Consider the following 12,403-nt stretch of genomic DNA (forward strand, 5'->3'; position numbering starts at 1 on the left):
CATTAAGACACAACACAACAACATTAAGGCACAACACAACAACATCAAGACACAACACAACAAAATTAAGGCACAACACAACAACATTAAGGCACAACACAACAACATTAAGGCACAACACAACAAAATTAAACCACAACACAACAACATTAAGGCACAACACAACAACATTAAGGCACAACACAACAAAATTAAACCACAACACAACAAAATTAAGGCACAACACAACAAAATTAAACCACAACACAACAACATTAAGGCACAACACAACAACATTAAGGCACACACAACAACATTAAGACAACACAACAACATTAAGGCACAACACAACAACATTAAGACACAACACAACAAAATGAAGGCACAACACAACAACATTAAGGCACACTTTGTTTTGTTGTGGCTTGATGTTGTTGTGTTTTCAGCTTTTATTTGCTTGGCTAAGTTTGTTGTGTTGTCAGGTCATTTTTATTTGTATAGCGCTTGTCACAACATCGTTTCAAAGGCACCTTGTGCATCCCTGAGACGCCGTAATTAAATGTTTACGAATGGAACCTTATTGTAAAGTGTTAACTGAAAAACATTAAGCAATACATTGTTTTAATGCTATAATTCATTATAATGGACATATAAACATGTTGTAGAAAGCGGTTACCATTTAATTTAAGTGAACGCCTCCTTTAAAACTGTGGGGGCTGAAATATGACCGAATGTTTCCGGTTGTGGAACGGAGGGCGGCAGCGGGCAGAACCGGTGAGTCAGTCGAGCGACACCGTCTGAGTGAAGATGCCCGTTACCGAACCCAGCCGAACCGGACAGCGGGCGCAGTCTCAGTGAGATGGACGTGAGGAGAAGATCTCAACACGGCGAGAAAAACACCAAAACACGAGAAAACATTTGGCGCTGTTTAAGACACAATCTTCGTCTGTCGTGTTTATTCCTCTCGGCGCATCAGCATCTGTCTGAATATCACAGGGATATTCTTCATTCAAGTCAAAGTGGGTTATTGTTCATCAGAAAACATAAAGACTGAGCTGACATTAATCCACGTTTGCTGAAAAAGAAGGAAATATGAGGTAAGCACTCGTTATTATCTGTATGAACGGGCGAAAGCTGCAGCGGCTTATTTCGTGGTTTATATATAGAATAATGGGATTAATTTAATGTGTTGAAATGATTTATGCTGTGAGAGATTAGAGGTGGCTGTGCAGCAGCAGTCAGTCGGCCTGTCCACCTGAGGGCCTGTCGAGATGCTGCGACACATTGAACAAAACCGGCGTGTATTTATATTATATTATTGTATTAATATGATTATCAGTAAAGGTCACAGGGAGGCATTTATTGTGTGTGTCTGTAAAACGGAGACATCTGTCGCCGCAGCAGCGCTTTGATGTGTCACGGAGGGCGTGGTCAGATGTTGTTGTCATGGTAACGAGAGTACACGCGTGTCACAGGGCTGATGTTCATTGATAAAGATGTTGATTGATCCGTGAATTGCGTGCGTCAACATTATAAACGAATATGCACGAAATAGCAGCAGATTTCATATGCATAGAGTAATCCATCATCCATTCCTGTGGCTTTATTATGCAACATTAAATGAGCCCTGTCTTTGTCACACACAGACCTGCTGCTCATTATAAAACAGACTTAGACCTGTCTGTAAAAATGGAAATATAGAAATCTGAAGTGAACATTTGACCTTAAAGGGAATACAGTACAGTAAAAAAGAATATATATACACACACACACACACACACACACTGATAACCCTGATACATTGACTTTACTCAATTGATGGAGTAAACTCATTCCCTCAATGGAATTTAGTAATAACGTCTCCAAAACTTGTGTAATTGTTTTCTGATTAACATTTTTTTATTGATTCATATAGTTGACAAAGAAAAGCAAAATATATATACATTGAATCAACATTTAACTCCCACTACTACCCCTCCCCAATCACCAAACTCACCCCGACCCCCAACGAACATCACACACACACACACAAAATATATATATATATATATAATCATACACATCTAAAATTACGCCTCTCTCTCCACAGCCCCTCCTCGAGAGTCTCCCAAAAATGCCAATTAACTGCCCCATTTCCCATCAAATTAATCCCAGATCCCCAGCCTTCTACACGACAACTCCTCGAAAGCAGCCACCCTCCCCATCTCCGCGCACCACTCCCAAAATGAGGGCGCTCCAGTCTACTTCTATCCCCTTAAAACAATCTGTCTGCCTATCATAACACTGGTCAGGACCCAATTTATTATGTGTTTATCCCCTATTTTGATGACCACCCCATCGCCTAAAATACAGAGTCTGGGGCAAAACGAAACCCGAGTGCCCAATACATCACACATAAAACTCTGAACCCTCAACCAAAACTCCTGGATCTTAACACACCACCAAAAAACATGGGTTGTGTCTCCTTCTTCTGATTGGCATCGCCAGCAGGTGGGTGTGTCTTTAAGACCAAGCCTATACAATCTAGAGGGGGTCCAATAGAATCTGTGTAAAATCTTGAATTGCATAAGGTGCACCCTTGCATCTCTAGATACAGACTTGACATTTTTTAGAATCCTAGCCCACACTCCCTCCTCCAATACCAAGTTTAAATCTTTCTCCCATAATCTCTTGATAGAAGTTAAAGCTCCGTCCCCCAGACTCTGAATTAGCAGGGAGTAATACACTGATGCCTCATGACCTTTTCCAAAAGCAGTAATCACCTCTCCCAGAGCAATAGTTGTGTACTTAAATTCACTTAACTTGTTCACTCACTTAACTTGTTCACTCACTTAAGTTGTTCTCTCACTTAACTTGTTCACTCACTTAAGTTGTTCTTTCACTTAACTTGTTCACTCACTTAAGTTGTTCACTCACTTAAGTTGTTCTCCCACTTAACTTGTTCACTCACTTAAGTTGTTCTCTCACTTAACTTGTTCACTCACTTAAGTTGTTCTCTCACTTAACTTGTTCTCCCACTTAAGTTGTTCACTCACTTAAGTTGTTCTCTCACTTAACTTGTTCACTCACTTAAGTTGTTCTCTCACTTAACTTGTTCTCCCACTTAAGTTGTTCTCTCACTTAACTTGTTCACTCACTTAACTTGTTCACTCACTTAAGTTGTTCACTCACTTAACTTGTTCTCCCACTTAACTTGTTCACTCACTTAACTTGTTCACTCACTTAAGTTGTTCACTCACTTAACTTGTTCACTCACTTAACTTGTTCACTCACTTAAGTTGTTCACTCACTTAACTTGTTCTCCCACTTAACTTGTTCACTCACTTAACTTGTTCACTCACTTAAGTTGTTCACTCACTTAACTTGTTCTCCCACTTAACTTGTTCACTCACTTAAGTTGTTCTCCCACTTAACTTGTTCACTCACTTAACTTGTTCACTCACTTAAGTTGTTCTCTCACTTAACTTGTTCACTCACTTAACTTGTTCTCTCACTTAAGTTGTTCTCTCACTTAACTTGTTCTCTCACTTAACTTGTTCTCCCACTTACATGTCTCAGTCACTTCACATGCAAGCAGCCGATTTTCGGAGCCCTCAAGAAAAAATCAGCCAAACGGGAAAATTTATCGGCTGATGTGATAATTAAAAAAGTCTGAATATTAGATGATTTATTGGCTTAGGCGATATATCGGTCGACCACTAGTGTTAACTGATTGTGATGGATCTAGACTATGTTGTCCGGTGAAGTTACTGTAACATGTTTACTAATATACATTACTTCTGAGTATTTTATAACATTGCTGTAGTTTCCAGGTTCCCTAAGAGTGTGTGTGTGTGGGTGTGTGGGTGTGTGTGCGCTGCTGTTTCTTTTGTTCCAGTCGCAGAAATGCACAAGCTATCACTTATTGCCCTTTTAGCAGATAGTCTGTTTACAATGTATTATCATCTCTAGTTGTTTATGATGTACTGATTTCATAGCACAGTAATATACATATTAATTGGTTTAGTGTGTAACCATCACTATTTTAGAACTTTACTGCTACAGAAATGATTAAGAAAACTTATTACTGTAGTTGTTATATTGCACATTTCTGTATATTATTTTCATGTTTAATAAAGTATATTTTATCCCCATCATTATTGAATCCTTGTTTTATGTTTACAGTGTTATTGTAGGTATATGCACTAATAATACATTGCACATACATTGCACATGTGCAATACATGCGCATTAATAATAGATGAAACTTGAATAATCGTATTAAATATACTGTTAACTGTTGGGGAATCGTTATCAATGTAAAAGCGCTATAAGTGTCAAATTTGTTCATTCATTAAAAATATGTAAATACGAGTGTTGTTTATCTTTATCAAAGCAAGTAATATTTAGGTTTTAAATGTTTAATCATATAACATAATATCAATTTGAAAATAGCATGTCATGACTTCGGCTCTGAATATCTCCATTCATGATCACACACAGGCGATGTCCAGCTAACTTCAAACCATGAGATTCATCTGTGCAGATGAGCAGTACCAAAACACAACTGACGTAAAGTGTTCTTCGCAAATTGCTTACAATTTGAAGTTTCAACCACAGATGGCGCTAGAGAGCACAAAGTTACGTAGTGCAGCTTTAATTAAATGTTTGTAGTAATATAATATTAATAGCATTAATATAATAATCTTATTATATTATTGTCATTGTTATTATTATTATTATTATTATATTGAATAGTAAAATTGTATTATACAATAGTAATATATTTCAAACCGTCTGGTCTTTTATTTTGTCAAAAAGCACGGAGTGCATGCAGAATATTCATTTAATTAAATCAGAGCCTTTTGCCATTTAAAAATTGCACTAGACCGTATTGCGATATTGATTTTATTTGGATTAATTGTGCAGCTCTAGTGTTGATGTTCATGCACAGCTGACAGAAAACAAAAAGCATGCAGTGTGTCACGACAATGGCACACAGAATCAAAGCCCAAAACCTGATCACTATTTTACTGCTGCTTCGTAATCACTGATATTTCCTTCAGCAAGATCTATTGTAGACTGATGCTGAATCCGTTTGAGAAAGAATCACAATGCATATTAGGGCTGGGAATTGCCACAGACCTCCCGATTAGATATTACAACGATATTTCCTAGCCGATTCGATATGTATTGCGATATTATGATTCAGTATTGTGATTTGATGTTTTGATATAATAACTTCATAAAAAGATTAAAAAAAACTTTGAGTCCTTTTTCCCCAGAAAGAAATGTCTATTGAAGAACAGCTGTGTCTGAAATGAAAATTGTTTTCACTCTGTAATATATAAATGGCAGGTTAAAGATGTGCAAAATTTAAAACTACCAATTGCTATGTGACTATAAGGAACCCATGTATAAGACTGCATTATGTCCATTTGAATTCAACAAATAAATATGGGCAATATATCATTTTAACTTATCAAACAAATTTTGTTATTTTAGAATATAAAATATAACATATATTACCATAGGCTATTACTGTTATCATAATGATAATTTTGCAACATACCAATGCAGGCTAAAGAGTAAATGTATTCAAGAACCATTTCTGGGGATGTACTTATGACACATGACAATTCACCTGTAGTCCCAATGTCATTGCATGTTATTTGCATATGCATCCTGAGATAGTCTGAGATCCTATGCAACATTCTAGACAACACTATTCTTACAAACTGCTCCAAGAAGACTGACGGTGAGAGCTCATAATTTGTGCATGTTCCGTGAGACATGTTGGTACCATGTGCGTTGGTGCCAAAACGCTAATGAACTTTGAACAAAAAAGAAAATCAGACACGTGAGTCGCTGGCATTTCTTTTGTCTGTTCTTCAAAATATAATCAGGTGTGTTTCCTCAAGCACCGGTCTTTGTGTCTAGGGGCATTTCTATTCAACAGTGGCATGTAAATATGTGTGAAATTACCCACCACTGTGCATGAATACCCTGGTTAGATTATAAATATTGCAGTGGCGCAACATGTAGTTTACATCCAACAGTTTGATAAGCCTTTTTACAGCTAAACTATTTATTAAAGCAGTGTCAGACAGAATCTGCAGAATGACTCCTGACAAATACTGTCCACAACACCTCTCAGATAAACTTTTGGATTGTGCATAATGACAGGAACATTGATCGCAGCAGAGGATTTTGATGTCCGACATTGAACAAAAGGCGCTTTGATGGCTGTAGAAGCGGTGCAATAAAGGACTAAACGTAAAGAATTAAAGAGAGAAAACATGTTAGTGTGGAACTCTGCACAAATATAGCTTCATATTTATCTATTAATCATTGTAGCATGAAGATAAACATGTATTTTTCATCAGGGAGACAATTTTAAAATAGTTTGGCTTACAAATTGCGATTTGTAACAGAATCGATTTTATTCCCCAGTCCTAATGCATATGTGTTTGAGTGGGCAGGCACGTCTTGTCACTCATGGTCACTCAATCCTTTTAGCGGATGAGCCGTGAGTTGTCACATGATCTTTAGGTCTCTTCTCTCTGCACGCGTGCTGTACTGCGATGTGTCAAGGTTCATATTCTGATCTGAACTTTACTGCCGCCACTGACAGCCTGACTGTCAGCCGCTCTCAGTTCTGGTCTGTCTCTGTCTTGTGGCATCTGATTGTGCAGCGCTGCATCAGGTCATGTATGCTGATGAGTTTGGGTAAGACTTATGCATTCTGTCTCTTTGTGTTGTGTAGTGTCGTCTGTGTTTAGTGTCGCCTCGGATCACAGACTCACTAATCCAGAGGAAAGAGCTTCTGAACACTCACACCCTGAGCAATGAACGAGACATAAACGTGCACTACTGTCATCACAAACTGACATTTTATTCTGAGTGGTTTTAAGTGCATTGCTATTAGTGCTGGTCTAACCCAAATCCTTACCTAACCCTAACTTCGATTCGATTTTGATTCATTTGAGTGTAATGTCAGTTTTGGTACATTTGGAAAATGTTTATCATTAGTTTTTCATCATTTTGGTCACATTTTAGCTTTTTTGAAATGTAAAATTCCATGTATTGCATCAATGAATATGTCTTGAAATTTAAATTATATATATGTATGTTTATTGTTTACATGCATAATTTGTACTCTTTTTAAGTATTCGCATGGAATTGCAGAACAAGAGGGTAAACAGTACTGTCTCTTTAAGAATAGCGTCAGTTCAGGGGGGCCTGGGTATCTCAGCGAGTAAAGATGCTGACTACCACACCTGGAGTCATAAGTACAAATCCAGGTCATGCTGTGTCGCCAGTCAGGCTTCCTAAGCAACCAAATTGGCCTGGTTGCTAGGGAAGGTAGAGTCACATGGGGTAACCTCCTCGTGGTCACTATAATGTGGTTCTCGCTCTCGGTGGGGTGCGTGGTGAGTTGTGCGTGGATGCCGCGGAGAATAGCGTGAAGCCTGCACACGTGCTACGTCTCCACGGTAACGTGCTCAACAAGCCATGTGATAAGATGCGCGGATTGACGGTCTCAGACGCGGAGGCAACTGAGATTCGTCCTCCACCACCCGGATTGAGGCGAGTCACTACGCCACCACGAGGACTTAAAGCGCATTGGGAATTGGGCATTCCAAATTAAAAGAAGGAATAGCATCAGTTCAGCAAGCGTCTCACAGAAGTGTTTTGGTTGAGCGCATATTAATGAGTCTTTTTCGCCGGAAGAGGGAGACTGCAGATTTTAAATGCTTATTTCTTCTGAAAACGAATTTGGTCAGTGTTTAGATACACACCAGCATATAGATGATCTTAAAGCTAATTGATATGGACTAAGAGCAGCAAAACTTTAGTTTTGATTTCATGGGATCTTTAAGATGGACATTTAGCACTGTAAGCCGCAGAGAGAGTGTGTGTGTGTGTGTGTGTGTGTGTGTGTGAGCGTGCATATGGTCAGCTTAGCTTCAAACGATCTAATGCGACACATACAGAAGGTAATAATCCGTCTCACAGCAGCTTTGTTTACATTAAAGGTTTTATTGTTGTGAAATGTTAAAGCAGCTGTAAGATCTCATCAGGTCACCATCCATTTCTCCATCTTCAAGTACATATTTAGGAGATGTTGTTCAAAGCCAGAGAAACCTGCTGAGACAATATTTGTGGATAGTTACAGCAGCAATAGTACGAGTTGTATGTCATGCTTGTAGAAGACATCTGTGTGTGTGCAATGTATGCAGCAGTGTTTTTACCCCTCCCCTGACATACCCCTCCCCCTTCTCAGATGGGAGACCAGATTGGCCAGTCAGATGTTGGCTGAGTCTAGCAGAGCATGTGATTGGTTGGTGTATCTGTCACTCATGAGTCTCTCTCTGTCTCTGACCTTGGAGAAACACCACTGAACCTGAGCAGACATCAGCTGATCATCATTATTTCTGTCACACACTTACAGGTCATATCTCATTATATTATTATGCATTCTTTCTCTTGTGAGTTTTAGTAAATTGAAGTAAATTGATGCATCATTTATTGTATCCGGTTATCATCATTGCAGATGATGTGCGTAGCTGTTTGGCTGTTACACCATTAAACATGATTCCAGGTTGTTTTTCACCAAGGAAAGTTTCAGCGTTTGATAAACTGTGTTTTTTCCCCTTTGCTCTGATGTGCATATTTTTACATACAATATATAGACAAGCCCAATGCAATATATTTAGACCATTTTTAGACAGATTTTAAACTATTTAAAAATCAAAGCACCCCGATGAGGCTTCGCTGCCTCACGAAAGTGTGAACCTGCCCGGGCAGAGCGCATGAAAAGGGAGTGATTATTTTAGTTTGACTTTAAGGTGAGATTTTTATAATTTGATGATCTATATATTGTGCTATTTTAGGCTCATGGCTCACTGTGCACATTATTTGCTGCTATTTTGAGTAGTGTTTAAGGAAATTCCATCGCGTCCCGGCATCCGACGAAAAACCGATTAACTGTTCATGAAACCTCACGGTTATTCGTGCACATCCCTAAGATATACATTACCACACTATGAACAATGGGAGAGAATCAAAGCATATTTCAAGCATGTGAGACAAGGGCGAGCAAGATGAGAGCCAACAGTCCCAGTGAGGCCGATAGAGAACATACAACACATTGCGGTCCTGAGCAGTGCAGGCGACAATACATTCACACAGCAGGGGATGCATCGTATACAGTTCATTTACACTACCAAATTCTTATGAATGGGCTGTTTTCATTTATACTGACATGGCTAGACAGGAAATGGACTAAATAAAAGGATGCAGATGGTGCAATAACCGGAGAATAACTTCAGAATTAAAATGCTCTTGACCCAGCCCTTTAGCGCTTTGCGCACGCACAGTTTCGCCAACCCAAAATCAAAACTTCACGGCCCACCGATTTGCGCGTATGACGTATTGCATAGTGCTGCATTTAAGGCATAGAGCTCTCAAAATAGGGCCCTCAGATGCCTGAAGACTTGAAGATCATAGAATTTGTTAGAAAACAAAATTCACAGGCTGACCAGGGCTCGACAGTAGGAGTGCCGGATGGCCCGGGGCCACTGTGAGAGAGATTCGGGCCAGTTGCAAGAACTGTCACTTGCCCAATCGGGCCAATGCTGCATTTATAATGTTAGTGCAAGCAGACAACAAGTGAGAGAGTACAAACATAACACGGAGCGAACAAAGTCTTCTTGACGAGTGAGCACGTGCAATTATATTGAGCGCAGATATGAGCAAGCGCCAAATTTACGGGACGCGTGAGTACACAAAAGCTTGCAGACACCGAGCACGTTCTTCCAGAACTGTCCTCACTCTGTTCCAAGTGTCTTTGCCACATCTATTATTAATGTGTTGAAAATTGCAGGAAAAAAACCACACTTCATGAATGTTGGAGCGGGATTGCACGTCTTACAAAATGTTTTAATGATCCCTGCACATTACATGTTCACAGTGTGGAAAATTCCCACATTCTTTTGTTTTAACGTGTTGGTGACAATTAGTAATCCACACTCTGGAACACAAGAAATCAACAGTTTCTTTCTGTTGGACTGTAAGTCCATGTGTCTCCGTGCATCATCAATGCTGTTTAATGTGCATGAGCTCTTGTAAAGGCACAGAACGCTAGTATTGTTTGCACAGTAATTAAAGCAACTTTTTCTCAGATTTGTTCTTCCTTAGAGATGAAGCACTGATGAAACGTAATAAACTTTGTTAAACTCCAGTTATACATGTGGCTAGAAATCAGAGCTGCTCAGTATCACGAATGTAAGTACATTTAACAACTAGCCAATTTCAAAATGTAATCATTAATTCGACATGCTAATGGTGTTTGAGATGAAAAGAAGCAAAATCACGATGGCTATTATTATAATCAGAAGAAGAGTCTACTTCATATCATCCTCATAACACACCTGTTCTTTTCTGGAGTATTCAGTAATATCTACCTACTAAATATTACACGTCACAACTGATTTAATAGCAAGGTCTCCTCTCTCAGGAATTCATATGTTTATTACGTTCAGACAACTATGTTCAGAAATCTTTCACTCCGTGACCTTTGATCCTGCCTGTGAAAACACTACACATGCCCAAAAGTTGACCGTAAACCCCTCATCTGCTCCTCAGAACTCTTCGATGAAAAACACATGTGTAAATGTCAGGACGGCTGAGGATAATATGATGTATTTATGAATTTATATCTGTAAAGTACTTATATGAAGGTAAATCTGTAGCAACACGAGAGCTTGTAGATTTGAATTTGAGAACTTGTACAATAAATATTTGTATTCATAAGTTGAAATTTACACACAGTACTGATGTGAAAACTTGTAAAATAAAAATCTGAAGTTGAATGTTGCAAGCTGCACTCACAGACAATAATCAAAAAGCTCTGTTTTGAATTCAAAGTTGCAGACAAATCACAGATGTGTAAAATGACATTTATATAAATAAAACGAGAGCCTTGTATTGCATATTTACTTTTATACTTTAATTCACTTTCACAGTACAGCCACAAATCAGCACTTACAACCTCTCAAATAATTTTTCATACATTACTTGTGCGGTCTGTCGGCGCTGAATTCTGCATTGATCAACCCTTTTGATTTGTTTTGCATGATAAATTCACTCAATCATTTCACGTATTATTTCCATCTGTCACGGCATTAACCAGCTATTGTCGCCGCTGGACTTGTTTTGTATATAAAAACGGCGCTGGTGCTGTTGCGTGATATCATCGCGTTTTAAGATGATCCCATTTGATTGGTCCAGCATCTGTTGTTCCAGCTCTTGTGATTGGTCACGTTTTCATTGGCCCCGCCCCCACCCAACAACGGAAGCCTGTGCTCTCTCCCTTCTGGATTTAAAAGAGCACAAGTGAGTTTTGCAACAGGCTTTTCGCTAAAGTTGTTGCAAAAGTCAAGACAGGAAGATTTGAAGTTGCAGTGTCAGATCTGAGAGGTTGTAAGTGGCGATTTGTGGTTGTACTGTGAAAGTGAATTAAAGTACAAAAGTAAATATGCAATACAAGTTTGTGTCTGTCGTATTGATATGAATGACATTTTACACATTTGTGAATTCAAAACAGAGCTTTTTGATTATTGTCTGTAAGGGTGTGTTCACACTTGTAGTTCGGTTCTCTTGGTCCGGACCAAAAAAGGAAATGGTACATTTAGTCCTGGTTCACTTAGCGTTCATGTTGCCATTTTTAACACTGAACCTAATGATACAAAACAAAAGGAATCATGAAAAAGTCACAACCTGATTGGACAGCTTTTATGACGTATATTTTGCAACGGAACTTGCCGAACATCCAAAACAATGCTGGCTGCTGGGCGAAATGCGCTCGTCAGATTTATATATGTATATATGGTGGTATTTTTACCAGCTGAGTACAAACAAAGGGCTAATAAAATGTGTAAAGGAGTCAAAACAGCACCAGGAATTCCTCCGTTGCACACACAAATGACGATATGCTGCAAGGACGGCTGACGGCGGTTCTGACGCCTGTACCGAACTGTAATGGGCAACATAGCTCCTATGATGAGAAGAACCAGGTATGCTTGAGGTCAGTATTACGCAAATTACTTCCTGTTTTTGGTCCGTTTACACATCTTTGGTCCATGTTGCGTTCATATATCAATCGAACCGCACCAGAGTTCGTTTGGAAGCGGACCGAGACCCACTATTCAGGCGGTCTCGGTCCACTTGTTTGGTGCGCACCAAGGTTCGGATGGCAGCGTTCACACTTGTTCAAATGAACCGCACTAACAGAGCAATCGCACCAGAGTTCATTTTAATCCAACCAAACCTGCCAAGTGTGAACACACCCTAAGTGCAGATTGCAAAATTCAAATTCAACGTTTTCACATCGGGCTGTGAGTGTAACCTTCAACTTACAAAGACAAATATTTATAATACA

The 12,403-nt window shown here is 39.1% G+C and overlaps 1 protein-coding gene across 1 annotated transcript in view; it reads left to right on the forward strand.

The window, feature by feature from the left end:
- The first annotated feature begins 741 nt into the window (after positions 1–741).
- evlb (Enah/Vasp-like b) overlaps positions 742–12,403 on the forward strand; it is a 66,876-nt gene continuing 55,214 nt past the window's right edge. The window contains exon 1 of the mRNA XM_051655635.1: positions 742–1,076. Within this exon, the coding sequence (XP_051511595.1) occupies positions 1,072–1,076 (5 nt within the window). The 5' untranslated portion in view covers positions 742–1,071. The remainder of the gene's footprint in view (positions 1,077–12,403) is intronic.

Source organism: Myxocyprinus asiaticus, chromosome 25 (genome assembly GCF_019703515.2).
Source record: "Myxocyprinus asiaticus isolate MX2 ecotype Aquarium Trade chromosome 25, UBuf_Myxa_2, whole genome shotgun sequence".
In the NCBI taxonomy this organism is placed as follows: Eukaryota; Metazoa; Chordata; class Actinopteri; order Cypriniformes; family Catostomidae; genus Myxocyprinus; species Myxocyprinus asiaticus.